Source organism: Chlorocebus sabaeus, chromosome 9, assembly GCF_047675955.1.
Source record: "Chlorocebus sabaeus isolate Y175 chromosome 9, mChlSab1.0.hap1, whole genome shotgun sequence".
NCBI lineage: Eukaryota > Metazoa > Chordata > Mammalia > Primates > Cercopithecidae > Chlorocebus > Chlorocebus sabaeus.
In genome coordinates, this window is record NC_132912.1 from 93,691,734 (window position 1) to 93,711,095 (window position 19,362).

The 19,362-nt window shown below is 39.8% G+C and overlaps 1 protein-coding gene and 1 non-coding gene across 2 annotated transcripts; both read right to left on the reverse strand.

The window, feature by feature from the left end:
* Window positions 1-8,064: 8,064 nt before the first annotated feature.
* ANKRD1 (ankyrin repeat domain 1) lies at window positions 8,065-17,070 on the reverse strand. The gene is made up of 9 exons (XM_007963523.3): window positions 16,939-17,070; window positions 16,102-16,281; window positions 15,064-15,201; window positions 14,813-14,920; window positions 13,676-13,774; window positions 12,111-12,209; window positions 11,731-11,829; window positions 11,492-11,590; window positions 8,065-8,936 (listed from the first exon to the last, which is right to left on the reverse strand). The coding sequence occupies exons 1-9, from the start codon at window positions 16,963-16,965 to the stop codon at window positions 8,826-8,828; spliced, it is 960 nt and encodes a 319-aa protein (XP_007961714.3). The 5' UTR covers window positions 16,966-17,070; the 3' UTR covers window positions 8,065-8,825.
* A 1,692-nt stretch (window positions 17,071-18,762) lies between these two features.
* LOC119628164 (U6 spliceosomal RNA) lies at window positions 18,763-18,864 on the reverse strand. The gene has a single exon (XR_005244474.1). It is a non-coding gene; the product is annotated as a U6 spliceosomal RNA (small nuclear RNA).
* Between the last annotated feature and the right edge of the window lie 498 nt (window positions 18,865-19,362).

The window sequence follows — 19,362 nt, forward strand, 5'->3', positions numbered from 1 at the left end:
GTTTATGTAGTTGGTCTTTGGACTTGGTATTCTGAAAGAGTAAATATGAGAACTGGAAATTTCAGATAAAAATCTAATGGGAGGGACTTACAATGCTGAATATTATAGAGTATAACAAAACTAGTACTGTAATTAGAACTAATTGGTGCAGAAATTCAGAACAGTGAAAAGAGCAGGAAGTCCAAGATCACACTTAAGATATAAGAAGAAATGATGGATTGATTATTCAGTAAGTGATACTGAAGTGATTGGTTATCTATTTGGGAGAGGCAGTACAGCATACCAGTTAAGTGCATAGGGGAAAGAAAAACTAAATGCATTAAAAACCCAACTTGCTAGTACTCATTAGCTATGACCTTGGGCAAATTATGTAACCTCTCTGTGCCTCACTTCATCTGTTCTCCCTACCTGTGACATTATTGCAAAGGTTAAATAGGTTAATATTTGTAGAAGGCTTACTTTGGACAGGGCCTATCATATAAAATGTACCAACTACGGCCAGGTGCCATGGCTTACCCTTGTAATCCCAGCCCTTCGGGAGGCCAAGGAGGGCAGATCACTTGAGGTCAAGAGTTCAAAACCAGCCTGGCCAATATGACAAAACCTCATCTCTACTAAAAATATAAAATTAGCCAGGTGTGGTGGCACACACCTGTAATTCCTGGTACTTGGGAGGCTGAGGCAGGAAAATTGCTTGAGCCGGGGAAGTGGAGGTTGCAGTGAGCCTAGATCGCGCCACCGCACTCCAGCCTGGGCGACAGAGTGAGACTCTGTCTAAAAAAGAGAAAGTACCAACTATTTTATTATTTATTACTTGGTTATATTAATTTAAATATTGAAGTGTCAGCTATTATTTAGGAAAAAACTAAGTCAAATCTCTATCTCACACCCAATATATACCCATAGTGAATCCAGGTAGATTCAAGTTTTAAATTCTTCAAAACTTGTAAAATACTAGAGGAAAATATAAGTTAATTAAAAAAATGATAATCTTGGGTTGGAATAGACCTGCTAAGCATGGTCATCAAAGCCAGAAAACAAAGTTTGATTGATTTGTCTCTACATAACAACAACTGGGAAAGTACATTTACAATGCATATTCCAGGAATGTTTAATATGCTTAGCTTTTAAGAATTTTTTTTTTTTTTTTTTTTTTTAAATATCCGGCATGACGTGCTGTTAGCATCCACACAGATCCCCATTCCCAGGGTGGTGTACCTATTTTGCTGGTGCTTCCGACGTTGGATACTAATGACTTCTCTTCACCCTTTTCCAGAGGATTGTCCTGGGCTGATGAGAGTCACTTTACCTGGAGATACCTGGGAAGTTTTGTCTCCTCTGAGGTTGGCCCATGGCCAGTGACTGATGCAGGGCATTACAGCCCAGCCCACTGGCCTCGGTGGTGGTACAATTTATGCTCCTGAGCACCCCATGGGATTACGCTGTGTGTGGATTTCTCCTGAAACCACATATTTGCCTCTTCTGCCCTGTTCTGTTTTTTCTCATTCCCTTGCAGAGGACTTTCAGTAAGTCACTTGCACAAGAATCCTAATTGGAAACACTACTTCCGGGAGACTTGACTTAGAAAATTGGACAAATAAAGTTGTTTTTTTTTAATGTCCAGTAACATGACGATGCTGAACTTTCCTAGTCATTTAAGGGAAAATCACCACAAATATATCTGGCTGATCAGGTTGAAAGTTAAAAGAAAAGAAGATTTATAAAGTGGGTATTTTCAAGGTTGAGGGGAAAGGCAATAACATTGTGGAGGGAGATATAATTTGATGCAAGTCTTATACTTTTTATGTCAATTTATTCTTCAGAAATAAATGGTTAATTATAAAGGGTGTATGGATAAGGATATTCACTGCAACAATGTCTAAAATAATGTGAAAATGGAAACAACCTAAATACCCAATATTAACAGGATTAAATAATCCATTGTACATTAAAACAAAAGAATACTGTCTATAAAGACGTCTAGAATAAGTTGTTCAGTTGAAAAAGATGTAAAGCTAAATACACAATACCCATAATGTGCACAGAAATAATCAGAATGTCATGAAACCAGGATTATTGGTGATGTGTTGCTTCCTTTGTTATTCATTTCTGTATTGGCATAATCAGTATCGGGTGTTCAAGAGTAGAGGGAAGGCAGTATGACAGATGTTATGACATGGGGAAAAAGCAAAGCACAACAAGAAGACACCTAGGGGAAACTAGTAGAATCTAAGGACTCAAGGATGGCTTCCTGGAGGAAATACAGCTATACCAAAGGGGAGGAATGAGGAGAAGTGATGCGATGGGGCGGAGTGGGCTGTAGTGGGAAGAAGAGACTTCCAGGGAGCTGGCACAGTATGTGAAAACAGTAAAGCAAGTGCCTGGATTTTTTAAGGAACTGAAAATTTAGTTGAGTTGAAATTTACAGTTTGGCTAGGAAAGTAATGAGAGATAAGAATAAAGAGTTAACAGCAGCCAGATTTTAAGGATTTTATAAGACATTTTTAGGAGTTTTAATTTCATCTGAAGGAAATGTGAAGCCATCGAAGGGTTGAAAGAGGAGAGTGAGTTGATCAGCATTGCATTTTAGAAAAATCACTCTGGCTGCAACTTGAAAAACATTCTGGAGGTAAGCAAGCCTGGAGGCCAGGAGCTTGGGAGGACTGTTTGAGTGATCCAGATGAGAAGTAATGGTGACCTGAACTAGGGCAGAGGCACCTAGGATTGGAAGACACAGACAGATCACAGCACTACTTACGTAGTATACTTGGTAAGACCTGGTGGTTGATTGAAAGAGAATGGTGAGGGAAAGAAGGTCAAAAACAACTAGGACTCTCCATTGGCCAGTGTGATGTGCCCTTCACTGGAGAGCAAACACAAAATGAAAGATTGTGGACAAAGAAAGAGTTGAGTCAGTGGGAAGGCAAGGAGAGAACCTTAATTTAAAAAGAAAAAACGACTGATTAGAAACGTGAATATTTCCCCCAACGTCTTTATCTTTTCCATTAGCAGAGATAACTAAGACTTGGTCTTACTCTAATGGGATTTATTCCGTATTGTCTCTCATGCCCTCTAACTAGTTATTGGTGCAAATAGTTATATGTGGCAACACAAAAAAATAACTCTTTATTCTCTTCTCTCATGTACCTTCCATGAGGTACTCTTTAGCGGAGTGGATTTGAGGCAGATACCATAAAGAAAAGTTGGTCACATGGTAACACATTGAAGTTATGCCACATCAGCACTAGCAGGAGAAATGTCTGTATTGTAGGTGCTTCACTTGGAAGAAATTGGAGGACCTTGAGCCTTAAAAGTCTGACAAACTTAAGCCAGGACCCGTGTGGGGAAGGTAGATGGGTGGACAAACAGGATTGGGAGTCAAAGAGAGAACAATGAAATCCCCACTGCCTGCGGGAGGTGGACTCCCTGGATTGATAAAACACGAGATAGAAAAGTCACAAAAATATTTCAAACCATTCTCACAAGTCTATATGTGTCTATGACTGGACACCTGAAAGACCTTCTGGTTATGGACTATGCATATACACTCTTCCAGATGGTTAGAGGCATATCTAAGAGGTTAACATATATGATCTTGTCCAAAATGTGTCTCTTGGTTCTAGTGTTTCACATCAGACTTCACTGGCTTTCATGTATTTCCACAAGGGCCAAACATTTCTCATATATTTGCTGTATTCCAGAAAGCAGTGTTCCTGCTACCTGGAACACTTGTTGCTTGAATAACTTCTGTTTATCTTTCAGACAAACCCTAAAGGTTACCACCTCAAAGAAGTCTTTATGGAAGCCTCATCATCTTAGACACTCACAGCACTCTGTATTGTTTCCTTCATCGTATTTACTACAGATGGATACTATGCACTTATGCCTCACTTAACAACAGGGATACATTCTGAAAGGTGCATTATTAGACGGTTTTGTTGTGTGAACATCACAGAGTGTTACTTACAGAAGTCTAAATGATACGGCCTACTACACACCTAGGCTATATGAGCAATACAGCCTATTGCCCCTAGGCTACAAACTTGTACAACACGTCACTGTACTGAATACTGTAGGCAGCTATAACACAATGGCAAGTGTTTTGTGTCTCTAAACAAACATAGAAAAGGTAATGCACTGTACTATGATGTTACAGCAGCTAGGGTGTCACTGTCAATAGAAATTTTTCAGCTTCATTTTAATTTTATGGGACTACCCTTGTATATGTGGTCCATTGTTGACGAAACATCATTCTGTGTCACATGACTATATATTTATTCCTTATTATTCCTTTAATATTCATCTCTTCCAGGAGGGCATGTCAGGGACAATCTCTTTTTCTCACCACAGGTCTTAGGACCTGGCCTAGCACCTGGCCAAGAACTACTGGCATACTTTCTTTTATTGTGCTTCAATTTATTGTGCTTTGCAAATATCGAATTTTTTACAAATTGAAGATCTGTGCCACCTTTGTAAACAGCAAGTCTATTGGTGCCATTTTTTCAGTCATGTGCCTGTTTTCTGTCTCTCTCATGTTACATTTCGGTAATTTTCACAATATTAAAAACTTTTTCATTATTATTATATGTGTTTTGTTGGTTAGTGTTCTTTGATTTTACTATTATAACTTTTAGGTAGCCACAAATTGCACTCATATCGGACAGTGAACTTAATCCATGAATGTTGTGCGTGTTCTGACTCCTCCACCGACCAGCTTTCCCCATTTCCCTCCCTCTCTCCAGGCCTCCCCATTCCTTGAAACAAGACAATATTGAAATTAGGCCAATTAATAACCCTACAATGGCCTCTAAGTGTTCAAGTGAAAGGAAGAGCCACACATCTCTCACTCTCAATCAAAAGCTAGAAATGATTAACCTTATTGAGAAAAGCATGTAGAAAGCCAAGATAGGCTGAAAACTATGTCTCTCAAGTTGTGAATGCAAAGGAAAAGTTCTTGAAGGAAATTAAAGCTGCTACTCCAGTGAACACACAAATGATAACAAAGCAAAACAGCCCTATTGCTGAATGGAGAAAGTTTTTGTGGTCTGGGTAGAACACCAAACCAGTTATAATAATGCCTTAATCCAAAGCCTAATCCAGGGTTTGGAGAACTGCAGCAGAAGTTGGTTCATGAGATTTGAGGAAAGAAGTCATTTCTGTAACATAAAAGTGCAAGGTGAAGCACAAGTGCTGATAGAGAAGCTACAGCAAATTATCCAGAAGATCTAGCTAAAATAACTGATTAACATGGCTACACTAAGCAACAGATTTTCAATGTAGATGAAACAGCCTTCTATTGGAAGACGCCCTATAGGACTTTGATAGCTACAGAGGAGAAGTAAGTGCCTAGCTTCAAAGCTTCAGAGCTTTGACTCCCTTGTTAGTGGGTGATTTTAAGTTGAAACCAATGCTTATTGACCATTCTGAAAATCCTAGGATTGTTAAGAATTATGCTAAATCTACTTTGCCTGTGCTCTATAAATTGGACCACAAAGCCTTGGTGATGGCACATCTTTTTACATCATGATTTATTGAGTATTTTAAGCCCATCATTGAAACCTACTGTTCAGGAAAAAAAAAAGTATTGCTTTCACAACATCACTGCTCATTGAAAATGCACCTGGTCACCCACGATTTCTGATGGAGATGTGCATCTGATGAGGATGTACAAGGAGATGAATGTTATTCTCATACCTGCTTACACAACATCCATTCTGTAGCCCATGGATCAAGGAGTCATTTTGAATCAAGTCTTATTAAGAAACACATTTCATAAGGCTTTATGCCATAGATAACGATTCCTTTGATGGATCTGGTCAAAGTAAATTCAAAACCTTCTGGAAAGGATTCACCATGCTAGATGCCACTAAGAACATTTGTGGGTCATTGGAGGAAGTAAAAATATCATTAACTGGAATTTGGAAGAAGTTAATTCCAAACTGTGTGGATGACTTGGAGGGGTTCAAGACTTCAGTGGAGTAAGTAACTGTTGATGTGGTGGAAATAGCAAGAAAACTAGAAATGGAGCCTGAACATGTGACTGAATTGTTGCAATCTTGTGATAAAACTTGAACAGTTGAGGAGTTGCTTCCTATGGAAGAGCAAAGAAAGTGGTTTCTTGAGATAGAATCTACTCCTAGTGAAGATGCTGTCAACATTGTTGAAATGACAAAAAAAAAAGGATTTTGAATATTACATCAACTTAGTTGATAAAGCAGTAACAGGGTTTGAGAGGATGTACTCAATTTTGAAAGATGTTCTATTGATAGTAACATGCTATCAAATAGCATCAGATGCTACAGATAAATCTTTCATGAAAGAGTTAATTGATGTGGTAAGCTCATTGTTGTCTTCTTTTAATAAATTGACGCAGCCACCCGAATCTTCATCAACTACCACCCTCATCAGTCAGCAGCCATCTACATGGAGGGAAGACCCTCCACCAGTAAAAAGATTATGACTCACTGAAGGCTCGGATGATCGTTAGCATTTTTTTTAGCAATAAAGTATTTTTAAGTTAAGGTATGTGCAATGTTTTTTAGATATCGTGCTATAGCACAATTATTAAATCACAGAATAAAGTAAACATGACTTTTGTATGCACTAGAAAACCAGAAAAATTGTGACTCAGTTTATTGTGATATTAGTTTTATTGTGGTGGTCTGGAGGTCAAAAATCATGGACCTGTGTGTTCTCTCCTGGGAGGTCTTTGACATTGCCAGCCCCTGTCCACAGGAATTGTTAAATCTCTAGTTAATTTGCATTTTTCTAATGATCAGTGATCTTGAGCTTTCTTCTCCAGATGTTTGTTGGCCGCATGAATGTCTTCTTTTGAGAAGTGTCTGTTCATGTCCTTTGCCCGCTTTTTTGATGGGGTTGTTTTTTCTTGTAAATTTAAGTTCCTTGTAGATTCTGGATATTAAAGCTTCGTCAGATGGATAGAGTCTGAATGGCAATTATTAAAAAGTCAAGAAATAACAGACGCTGGCAAGATTACAGAAAAATAGGAACACTTTTATACGGTTGATGGGAATGTAAATTAGTTCATCCATTGTGGAAAATGGTGTGGTGATTCCTCAAAGATCTAGAACCAGAAATACCATTTGACCTAGCAATCCCATTATTGGGTATATAACCAAAGGAATATAAATAATTCTATTACAAAGATATATGCATGCATATGTTTATTGCAGCACTATTCACAATTGCAAAGACATGGAACCAACCCAAATGCCCATCAATAATAGACTGTATAAAGAAAATGTGGTAGATATACACCTTGGAATACTATGCAGTCATAAAAAGAATGAGATCATGTCCTTTGCAGGGACATGGATGGAGCTAGAGGCCATTATTCTTAGCAAATTAACACAGGAGCAGAAAACCAAACACCACATGTTCTCACTTATAAGTGGGAGCTGAACAATGAGAACACATGGACACAGGGAGGGGAACAAAACACACTGGGACCTGTAGAGGGGTGGGGTGGGAGGAGGGAGAGCATTAGGGAAAATAGCTAATGCATGCTGGGCTTAATACCTAAGTGACGGGTTGATAGGTGCAGCAAACCACCTTGGCACACGTTTACCTATGTAACACCCTGCACATACTGCACATGTACCCCAGAACTTAAAATTTAAATTAAAAAAAAAAATCACTCGTTAAGCCCTGATGGGAACTTCTTAAGGAATGCGGGTTTACCATGCAGAAATCATTCTCACCACCAGGGGTCTCTTTCTACACATCACTGGGACTGAAGGCTCGCTAGAATTCCTTCGTGTCTTTACAGCTCTCAGCCTAGTTGCTGAGTGTGGTGGTGGCATTTCGTGGCCTGTCACCTGGGAGCTTATCAGAAAAGCAGAATCTCAGGCTCCACCTGAGACCAGCTGAATCAGAAATCTGCATTTTAACCAGATCCCCAGGTGATCTGTATACATATTAAATACTGGGAGTGCTGTTGTATGGGACATTTCTAATCCGCAAAACTCGGAAAACAATGGGAGAAAACCCCTCCTATAGAGCTTGTTTTTCACATAGGACATTTCCACCACACTTATAGACGGATTTAGAGGTTTAGAGTTTGCTTGCTTTTATTATGAATATAAAATGTACATACAATACAATATACATTTACACATTTACAGTTTGCATTTCCTTTCATCTTTTTCGAGCAAATTCAATTTTGCATGTCCCAGTTTGCCGCTCCTTCCACTGCCTTGCACTTACACTCATGACGTTCTCTTCACCTGGGTACTCTGTGTACTTGGTTAAAAAAAAAAAAAAAAATCCTGCCTGGGGGTAAAATAGCTGGCTTCACTGTCCTTTTCACAGAATCACTTTCCTTCCATTGTTTCCTTTCCTGTCCCTACATGCCTTCCCTTGCTTCATTCAAACTTCTGCATTAAAAATTAAGGAGAAAAGAGGGCTGCAATAATCAGCCCTCTCTTAAAAACTCTTACATAAGCGAATGACACGTAAGTAGGCACTTGAACTTTGCTCTTTCACCTGGTTTAAGAACCACCTATGGGAGGGCTCTGAAAGTGTTATATACAAATGAAGCTCTGCTCACCAAATGGATTATCATGAAGGTCTGAATATCAGTAGCGTGGTAGTAAATAAAAAACAGGAATACATAAAAATAAATAGAGTTTCACTAAAGGAAATTTAAACACATATAACCCTGTGCTTTCTCAAAACTTCATTAGGTACGCCTTCACAACACGTTGATAAATAGAAACTAGATTTTATGGCTAGTGTCTCTTCTCTTGGGCCATGCCTTCAAAATGCCAGTGAACATTTACTGATCAAAGAGTCTGTCGTTTCCCTCAGAATGTAGCTATGCGAGAGGTCTTGTAGGAGTTCTCTTTGAGGCTATCGAATATTGCTTTGGTTCCATTCTGCCAGTGTAGCACCAGATCCATCGGCGTTTTCCCAGCCTAATCAAATGAGATAAGGAAACTTGACTTTCAGGTGGGTGACATCTGTAAATTCACATTCTCTGTGTGTGTTTCATGAGGTAAGGATTAGGTATATAACGGTGTTTTACAGTTTCCACTAGTGATCTGCAGTTTGCACTCAAACCAGCCCTTCACTGTTTCTCAGGGGTATGCTTTTGCCATTTTAGAGTAGAAATCTTTTTCACGTGGGACCATTCCAGGTATTGGTAAAATCCATTGTCCCTAGACACTAAGTGTCAAGAGCACCTCAAGTCATTTTGAAATTTATAAAATGCCTCCATACATCTTCCAGTATCCTGTGGAATGGGTTCCCGGAGGTGGCAGCATCCCTCTTGAACCAAGAATCAATGCCTATCCATTTGAACGATAGTTCTTTGATTGATAAGAAATGGTGGTAAATGAGCTGCATCAATAACTTGGCTTAAGTACTCAGGTACTGCTTGGGTACTATTACTGTTCCTGGGAGCAGATTTTTTCATAGCTTGTCAGAATTTTCAATGAACTCTCCCAGGAAATTTGTTTTCCTTGGAGTTGATGGCAATGACATGTGTGAACAAATCATTTTTGGACGAAATTTTGATTTCTCTTATGCACATGTCTCAAGATTTAAAAATATTAAAACCATATCATCTCTCAATTCTTATCTATAGATCTGAGAAGTCCTAATTTTTTCCATCTCTATTCATTGAGAAGTTTCTTTGTAACCCAGTGACTGCAAATTGGCAGCTTGGAGATGCAAACCAGAATAGAGACCTGTTTTGTTTTGACCCAAACAGAACTTAGATTTTTGTTAAGATTAGTGTGAATTGGCAACAATTGGAAACCAAGAGATTTCCCAACTGGATTTGTGACTTCTATGAAAAAATCAGAAGAGTTAACAACATGGTACCCATGGTTCTACAGAGCAACATAGACTGGGTTGGGGAAGGGCCACATTTAAAAGAGTTATGTGCACAGACCCTGACAACCACACATTGAAGTCACTTATGCCATTTGCCCGGCACAGTGAGGTCAGCCTGCAGTCAGATCACGTGATCTGTAGGTATTTAAATTAGTGGCCCTATAACTTTCATTTTGGAACTTCCCCACCTTTGTAGTGTCTTTCTCTAGGAACAGTCATCAGTAGACATGAATATAGAGTTTTGGATAACGAGAAAATACTGTATGCTGCTCCCGATCTCCTTAACATGGTATCAATAGGTTATTGATCTTTGGGGAAAACATCAATCCATTGGGTCAATGACATTAATAGTTCCATAAACCTGATGCTAAGATCTAACTGATAATTCAGAGCCCTATTTGTATATTCTGGGCTACTCTTCCAAAAATTCCTTGCGCTTCTCTCCATTGAAATGTATATCGTGATTTTTCTGGCTACTTACACAGTCTCCCTAAAGCTATATGCTGCCATTTGTCTCTGCTGGTAGTGTCTGACTGCCTGAAAAAAACTCTTCGCATTTTCTGCAGCTTTCAAGATTTCATTGAACCTGCTCTTTTTCTGATAGTTTAAAAAAATTACTAGATAAGATCAATTCCAATATCTAGACTGAGGGAGCCCTACTGTTAACACTTTCCCATTCCAAGCAATCTTCATTTACCACCATTCTTTGTTCCTGTCACCAAGCCAGATTTTTTTTAAACGGTAAAATATTCTTCTCAGTCTTTGCAGCACAAATAAGGGGAGAAAATTATTTGCATTTATATGATGACTGAGTTTCCCTCCCCCCCTCTTTTTTGTAAAGTGATTCTTCAAAAGCTTCTTTAAATTTATTTCTTCAGAAATTTATACCTGTTCCTCTGGGCAATATTTTTTAAGCTTATATTAGATGGTGTTTGTCTGGAAATTGAGACCATGAGGAAAAGTTGGTTATGTTCCCTGCTTACAGATGAAGTTAAATTAATATGTACTTATACAAGAATTTTCAGGGCCTAAATATAGGAAATTATTTTGAGAGATGTGAAGACAAATCCAAGTGGAGAATGGATAGAAATTATCTGAAAAAAATACAGGCAAAGCACAGCTACCCCTGGAAGAAAATGGTGACATTTCACATTGCTGTAAGGAGGAAAGGGACTTTCTGAATTACTCAGATTGGATATTGATTAACCTTAGTTCACTGCCTGCACTGACCCTTGTGGAATTTTAGGACATTTTGGAAATGGTGGATGCCTTTATTTCTAACTGCCTCAGCCCTTGCACAGGCAGAAATGGCCAAGGCAGATTGGACTTCTAGGTGTTTGTGGGGATGAGCAAATTTTGACTATCTTTCATTTCCAAGACCAAACTGTACAAGAATTATTATGCACTGTATCAGGCACTGAGGTCATAGAAGTATCTATGGCTTCCCCCATCTCTGGCCATGTGACCTGAGTCCTAACCAAGATAAACACTGTCCTTGGGGAAATGGACAGGGGCATTTAGACCATCGAAGACCCCTCAAATACTGCCACTGTGGGAGTCGTTTCACCTATTTAAGAAATGCTCCTGGAAATTGGAAAGCTTGCAAGCGGTGTTTCTTGTTTCCAGTACTTACACAGTTCTTGATGTTGAGATCCGCGCCATACATAATCAGGAGTCGGATCATCTTATAGCGGTTCAGTCTCACCGCATCATGCAACGGGGTATCTCCTTCCTAGAGAAGCAGAGTCAACAGGTTCAAGTTGGGTCTGAGGCCAGGAAGTGGGTCCTGCAAGGGCACCCAGGCTTGGGAGAGTGATTCCAAATACAAAAGCAGTGAAGCTTTGGGAAACCCGAGCGTGTCCAGCTACTCACTCTGTCTTTGGCGTTGAGGTCTGCCTCACAGGCGATAAGATGCTCCGCGCACTCATAGTGGCCAGTCCTCACCGCCACATGCAGCGCTGTGCTGAGCAACTGGAAAATTGGAAAACGCTGCTGATTCGCTAGGAATGAGGACAGAGGCTGTCCCAGACCCCAAGACATGTGCGAGGGGGAGAAGTGGTCACTAGGGTGCCTGCGCACAGCATGGGCCTCCAGATGACTTTAATGGAGAGGCGAGGTTAGGAGATGAAGGAGTAGGGGGGGAGGAGGGGCGGGTAGGGGAGAAGGAGAAGGGGGAGGGAAGAATGGGAGAAGTGGAGAAGGGGGGGCAGGGAGGGGGAAGGGGTGAATGAAGGGAGAAGAAGAAGAAATACCTTATCTCGGGCGCTAATTTTTGCTCCTTTGTTCAGCAACAATTTTAAAACATCCAGGTTTCCTCCACGGCTTGCCCAGTGGATGGCTGTGGATTCAAGCTACACCGGGAGGGAAAAAGACCCAACAATGTGAAGGAGAATGTGGTCTGGGGAATCAGAACCTGGTTGCTAGGGCACCCCTGATAATACTGAGTTGTCCCCATCTAGATTGCCAATTCTAACTGGAGTCAAAAGTTCTTACCAAATGTTAGCTAAATTACGCGTGTGTGTGTGTGCATATGTGTGTCTTATTAGGAGGCTTTTAATAAATCTAATAATGTTTTAAAAGAATAAGAGCGGCCATTTATTGAGACATTTCTCATGTCAACATGGTGCTACACTCTAGACACCTTGATTCTTCCAGCAACATTTTGAGGTAGATGTTACTATGCACATTTTGCAGATAAGAAAAACCAGGTTCCAAAAAGTTCAAGTTTCTAGCCCAAGGAAACACAATTAATAAGAGGCAGAATACATAGTCCAACCCCCATCTGCCTGGAACTTCTAACTACTTTTGTCAAATGTACTCAAAAGTTCTAAACACATGTATTTAAAAATTCTAGCAGAATAAAAGTTGTCCCTTCCAAAATATTTTAATCTGAATCTGACACCTCATCTAGGGTCCCTGTCGCTCTTTCTCTACCTCTGTGGGTTTTCTGCTCTCATTTTTGCTAGCACAGCCTCTGTACCTCAACTATAGTCACTTGTGTCTACAGTTGTAACATGTATAGTTACACCTGGGAGACCCTCTCCTCACTGATCTATGTGGTTGATATGCCCCTGGCCTTAATCCAACACTCAAGATTGTTAGTTTCCATGCAAACTTCATATTTTGTTTCTTTATTTTTTTTTTTTCAATGTGTTTATGTTTTGGATTCAATTTTGGCCAAGTCCTTTGGATTTCTTTGATATCCTGTTTCTGCTTTGCTATAAAGTCAAAATGAGCTGCATTTAAATACATAAAGAATTTTCCCAGCTCAATCTGCAGTTCATAAATTATGCTGCATACTGGTCTTTGTAGAAGTCACAGTGGTTGAATTATTGAGGTCTGAATAGCAGCTACTTTCCATAGATGCAATTCATTTCATATTCAGTCTAGCCCTAAATCTCATTGGTAACAATTGGCATCTATAATATAAAGTGTACAGCTAGAGAATTCATATATGTTGCTGGCAGCCAAGGGACCATGAGCAGGCTGCCCTGTGAACAATGGAGGGACAAGGCTGTTGAAAGGCAAGTGTCGAAAATGAATGACTAACTCACTGATGAGGATATTGAATTCAGTTGAACAGCTTTCACTTCCTTCTTTTCCCTGAAATATTCCTCTATTTTCAGTATGTATGGAAAATATTTTCACATGACCTACTCTCATCTCCCAACTTTTCTTTATTTGGAGAAATGAGCTTTTGCCTAGTTCTCTCAGATCAATTTTCAGTCCAATCAGTCCGGTTTTGCATTGGAGGTTTTCCGGAGCTTCATATAGTCTACTTCTTTTGGCTCATTCCCAAGCAAAGAAATATATTTACCATATCACGGAATTCGATCTGGGCTCCAGCTTCCATTAACTTCTCCACAATTGCCAAATGTCCCTCCAAGCATGCTCTATGAAGAGCTGTCCGTTTATACTGTCAGAACAGAGATTTTAAAAAGAGATAGCAATAAATATAAAAATGTGCATAAACCCTTTTAAGAGCTATGAAGCTGGAGATTCTGATGACCTAACTGATAGAAACTCAAGTGCTTCTTTATGAATAGAAATGTCAAAGTTAACTAAAGTTGCAGAATCAGAACAATTATCCTGCAACTAATATTTGAACTTCCTTCAACATACATTTCTAAGGGCTCAAAGGCCTACATTGAGGAATGTGAACTTAAAGGCTCAAAACTATCTAAATGCTGACGTCTCCCTTTCTTGTATCTTGCACCTTCCTTGTTCATGTGACCTTACCATGCAGATCAGAGAGTTTTCTTGTATCTGGGACTGCTGCTAGACTGACTCTCAAAAAGTTTCCATTCATTTTTAGGAGATTGGGAGACACGTTTTTAGTTCAACTTCAGAAGCAATCCCCAGTTTCACTTCATGGGGGAAAGAATACAAAAGGATTAGTGATTTCTGATAAATTGGCTTTATTTGAATGGGCGAATGAACTATTAGAGCTGGAGCAACTTTAGGCATTATTTCACTCCAATGCTCCATGTTTACAGATAAGGAAACCACAGCCCAGAGGATGCAAATTAGCTGCTCAAAACCAAATAGCCAAGTAGTGGTACAACTGGCCCCTGAACTCCAGTCTCCAGATTTCCTATCTAGTGTTGACATGTTTGGTTTCAATCAAAGATGATGCTAATTATATATCTCTAAAGGTGACTCTTTGGCCCACATTAAAAATCTTATCACAAGGATCTAAGAAGTTAAAGAAAAACTGAAAAATCAGCCAGATGTATATGAGTGCAAAAGACAATACAATCCACAGCACTGATCCAATATCTATTTATTTTTTGGACCACTGAACTCTCCTATTAGGCTCCTGGCACACACAACAACAGCTGGGGAAACTGTTTCAGGTGGAAGGACTTTGGCATTATATTAGCAAGAGTGCAGTAAAGCATAAGAAACATAAAATTAATGAGCTGGATTTTGCAGTGCTTTGCATGAGTCTTACCTCATCACAAACATCTGGGTTGTTCTTGTCTGACAAGAATTTTTCTACTACTGGCAGTTTATTCTCCAGAGCAGCCTTCAGAAACGTAGGCACATCCACAGGTTCCGTCTAAAGCCAAAAAATATAGATACGTATATATAGCATAAGAGTTACCGTGAGCTTGCCAACATTCAGTCAAACCCTCCACAGATATTTGCTCCCCTGTAGCACAACACTGGACACGTATTACTGGAAACCAAAAAAGTCCTTACAATGATTTCAGGTTCTGGTTCCTTTACAACGGGAACTTTCGTTTTCCTGTATTTTTTCCTTTTCTTCAGTTGAATGATTATTTCAAGGTCTTCTAAATTTTCAAGCTTTGATCTTTGTTCTAGTTTTTTCTTTTTGAGCTAAAAAAGAAATCCGTATTTCAAAAATATGGTGAGTTCTACTGACAAGCATTCTGGTTGTGTCTAAACTAAATCTGCAAGGTCTGAGATAAACATGTGAACAGTTTGAGCAAAAACATTTTTTAAAAATTATATAAATCTTTGACTTCATTTTAGGGATTTCTTATTCAGATATTTATCTGGGAGTCTAATTTTCAGCTAATTGCCATCATCTTTACTTCTGTTGCTTGTAGAATCAGCCCTTGCCTAACTGAGGATACAATCTGGTCTCTAAGTGATGACTTTGTAATTAATGCTGTAAACAAGCTCTAGATTTTTGAAGGATTTTTAAAATTATGCTCAAAGCTTGGTTTAATTTTTGAGCATGATAAAAAAGAATCTAACAATAAATGTTAAGCTCTGAAATATCAATGTCATTCTCTTTCACTAGGCAGAGCCTTCTAAAACAGACTGTCCAGGTACCACAGCTAACTAAAGCAACTTTTATCTGTGTTAGTAATTAAGGAAAATTCACCCAGAAACACAGATTGTGTCAACACAGACAGCAGACAGTCAAACAATGATCCAAGGACCACAGACCATGTTATTGAGAAAAAGAGATCTCCCTTGCTTGGGATTAACTACATGGTGTGTAACATCAGGAATTCACTGGACATGTGTATCTTTCAATCAAAACATGGTCACAGCACATTTATTCATTGATTCAGAATTCAGAGGTCATAGTCTTGTCAAAGAATTATTCCCAAAACCTGTTCCATACAAGTTGCCTCTTTATGGATTAGAATCTGGTAAAGAAACATCTTAATGATTGGGTTTGCTTCTCTCTTCTCCTTCCCTGGCATTTCCAATCCCTGCTCCAGCCCCAACATCCTACTAGTGGATTCCACAGATGGCTCTCACCTCTGCCTCTCGTTGTTTCTCGCTTTTCCACTGTTGCTCCCCCAGGGTCACAGGGTGGGCTGGAAGTGTCTTCAGATCCTCCTGCTTCTCTAAAGTTACAGCAGCCTCATACTCTCCATCTCTGAAATCCTCAGGAAGGAATTCCCCTGCCTCCCCGTTGCCATTCTTCTTCCCAGTGACCTATGAGGGAAGAAGATGGCAGTGCCAGAAGCAGAAGCCTTGTCCTGGGTCCTTCTTCACAGACAATGCTGCAGGAGGCTCTGGGTTCTTCTTCCCTGGGAACAGCCCCCTTTGAGCAGTGCACTCTCAGATCTCAAGCTGCGACACACGCACGCTGCTACAAATGTCTCAGAATTAACTTCAGGTGCTTGTCCTCTCTTGGTTAAATCAAAGCTTGGGTTAGGTTGACATATTTAAATCTACTTTTAATCTGCTTAATCACATTTCTTTTAGGAAAGTCACAAACCTTCTCTACTTAATTAAAACTCAACTTTAAGTACTTTTGTTGACGCTTCACCTTGTTGTAAAGTTTCCAGACTTACATTCTTGCAAGAAAACTTCTCGCCTAAGACATTTTGATAACTACATGTGATTCCACACCGTAGTAATAAAACCAAAGGAGAAGATATTAAATAAGAAATATGCAGAGAATTAATTGCTGGTAGCTCCATTTTTTTTTTTTCCAATTTTACTTGTTTCATCACATCAACCTTTTTCCACATATGACATTTTCAGAGTTCCCTTGCATTATGCCTGAAAGCAAAGGGCATTTCCACTTTCAAACAAAAACCAAGATGAACCAGTTGTCAATTTATTAAATTAATGTATCTTACATACCAGGTCCTCTACTTTCAGTACCATCATGTTGGCTGAAGGAGTCTTGTATGTTTTTCTGTCGTGGAAGGAATCCCTGGAGTTGGCCCTGCTGGGCCCCTCCACACCGGTCAGCTTATATAGCTGGGGCCGGGTGAGATAATCTTCCAACCTGGGAACCCTAGTAACACCCCCGCCCCTACTAGGAGCCAACTCAGAGGCAGGTGAATTTTCATTCCAGACTCAGTGTCTGGGAAGCTGAAGAGGGAGGGGAGGACAAGCTAACCCCGCTGAATATGTGAATCAGGAAGAAATGTGAGAGGGCCATTCCTTTGGTGGTGATCACACCGCTCAGCAATGCAAGTCATCCTATTTGTCAAGAGGCAGGGGACAGCTGTCTGTTGACATTGCACCACATCACTGCCCTTTTTTTTCTTTGTCAGCTTTCATATGACTACCTATCAAGAAAATGTAGATGCCCTACATATCACACCCCAGTAATATCTTTCTGATAAGCAGACTTATCAACACTTCACTTAGGGGAAACTTGCCTCAGGACATCCTATTCCCTGGGTAAACAGCCTAAGGGGAAGGGATCTGGGCCCTAAGGGCACTTGTCTATATCTGTTTGGAATTCTTTGGAGTGATGTCTGGGGCTAAATAGGCCCCATGACATGCCACCTTACCATCATTATAAGAAATTGAAAGCATTCAGTAATGCACTTGTCTTTTATGATGTCACTGGCCATAATTAGCACATGACATGCTTACCGTGTTCTTAAACAGCATAATAATTGCAGCATTTTTTCTTCAAAATGGATCAGAGAGGTCAAGAAATAGAGTATATGAAACCAGCTATTGGCCAGGCACAGTGGCTCACACCTGTTATCCCAACACTTTGGGAGGCAGGGACAGGCAGATCGCTTGAGCTTAGGAGTTCAGTACTAGCCTGGGCAACATGGCAAAATTCCATCTCTACTAAAAATACTACATATATATATATACACACACAGACACACACACACACATACACACACATGCACACACACATATGTGAAAAAAAATGGGACCATTTATTAGCAATGGCAGGACTCTGATTAGGTCACTGGGCTGAAGTTCTCAAATGCTATGGGGAAAGGAATCACCTGTGGGAGCTTGTCAGAAATACAGATCCCTGGGCCCCACTCCAGGGAATTCTGAGTCGATTTATGGTATTTATGGTAACTTGCAGGAATCGTCTTGAATTCCAAAGCACCCAGATGATTCTGATGCATCAGGATTTGAGACATGTGGCCAGAGGGATGATGCACTTTGCTTCAGGAAGGGTTGAAAAAGGTCTCTATTTCTGGTTTCTAATCTTTGAGGTATAAATTATGTAAAAATACTGGGGTCTTTTCATAGTTTCAGGAAAAACTGGGTTTACTATCCTTAAGTTGTTTAAAATCTTACCTTTTTTTTTTCAGTAAAAGAAAGAAGAATGGGAGAAGGGAATTATGAATGGAGAGGAGGGTTAATTAGGAAGTTATGTTTGATCTTTGTGTGTCTATTTCTCCCCAGACTCACCCAATCAACAAATGTGGCTGCCATTCTCCTCTTCCCGCTTGAATGCTCAGCCAGTTGATGGTGTTTCTGGAACTTTCAGAAGACATCGACTCCCCACCCCAAGACAAAACACTGACAAAGAGGGACCCACCCCCCCCAGTACCTCCTGCATCATATGTTCTGGTCTCCTAATGTTCTATCTTAAAAGGGGGTTAATTAAAGGAAATCTCCTGGGCTTTTCTTTGAGATGGACACAGCTATCACTATTTTCTTTTTAATTTTTATCCTTTTTTCTTTATTTATTTTTGATATATGGAATGTTTCACAAATCTGTGTGTCATTCTTGCACAGGGGCCATGCTAATCTTTGTATAGCTCTTATTTTAGTATATGCCCTGCTGAAGCAAGCAGAGTCATTACTATTTTCATTGGTCTCTTCATCTAAGTCAGAAGTAGTCATGGACACTTTTTCTACTATTTCTTATGCCTTTTTGTTCCAGGCCTGACCCAGACTGGGGGAAGTATTAGGAGGAGAAGTCTTTAGGGGAAGGACTGTGGGATGTTTAAGGGTCTTGGATATGAAATCCTAGAGCTGTCCATGCCCTCAAAGTTGGAGCAAGACTAATGTTCTCATTTTACAGAGAGGATGCTGAGGCACAGAAACGTTAAGTAACTTGCTGCAGATGCATAGCTAGTTGGTGAATGCTAGGTTGAAGAGTTTTGATTCCATGCAACGAAGCACACAATCATTGAGCCCAACAGATTTCCAAGGGCAAGTCTCACTTAGACCCACTCAGGATGCAACCAAAACTGATTAAAAGGCTCTTTACTGTTTCAGTCACCTCAAAGAATGCAAGTGAAAGTGGGCAGGGAGGCTTACCAAGCCCTTTTCTTTCTCCAGTCATTT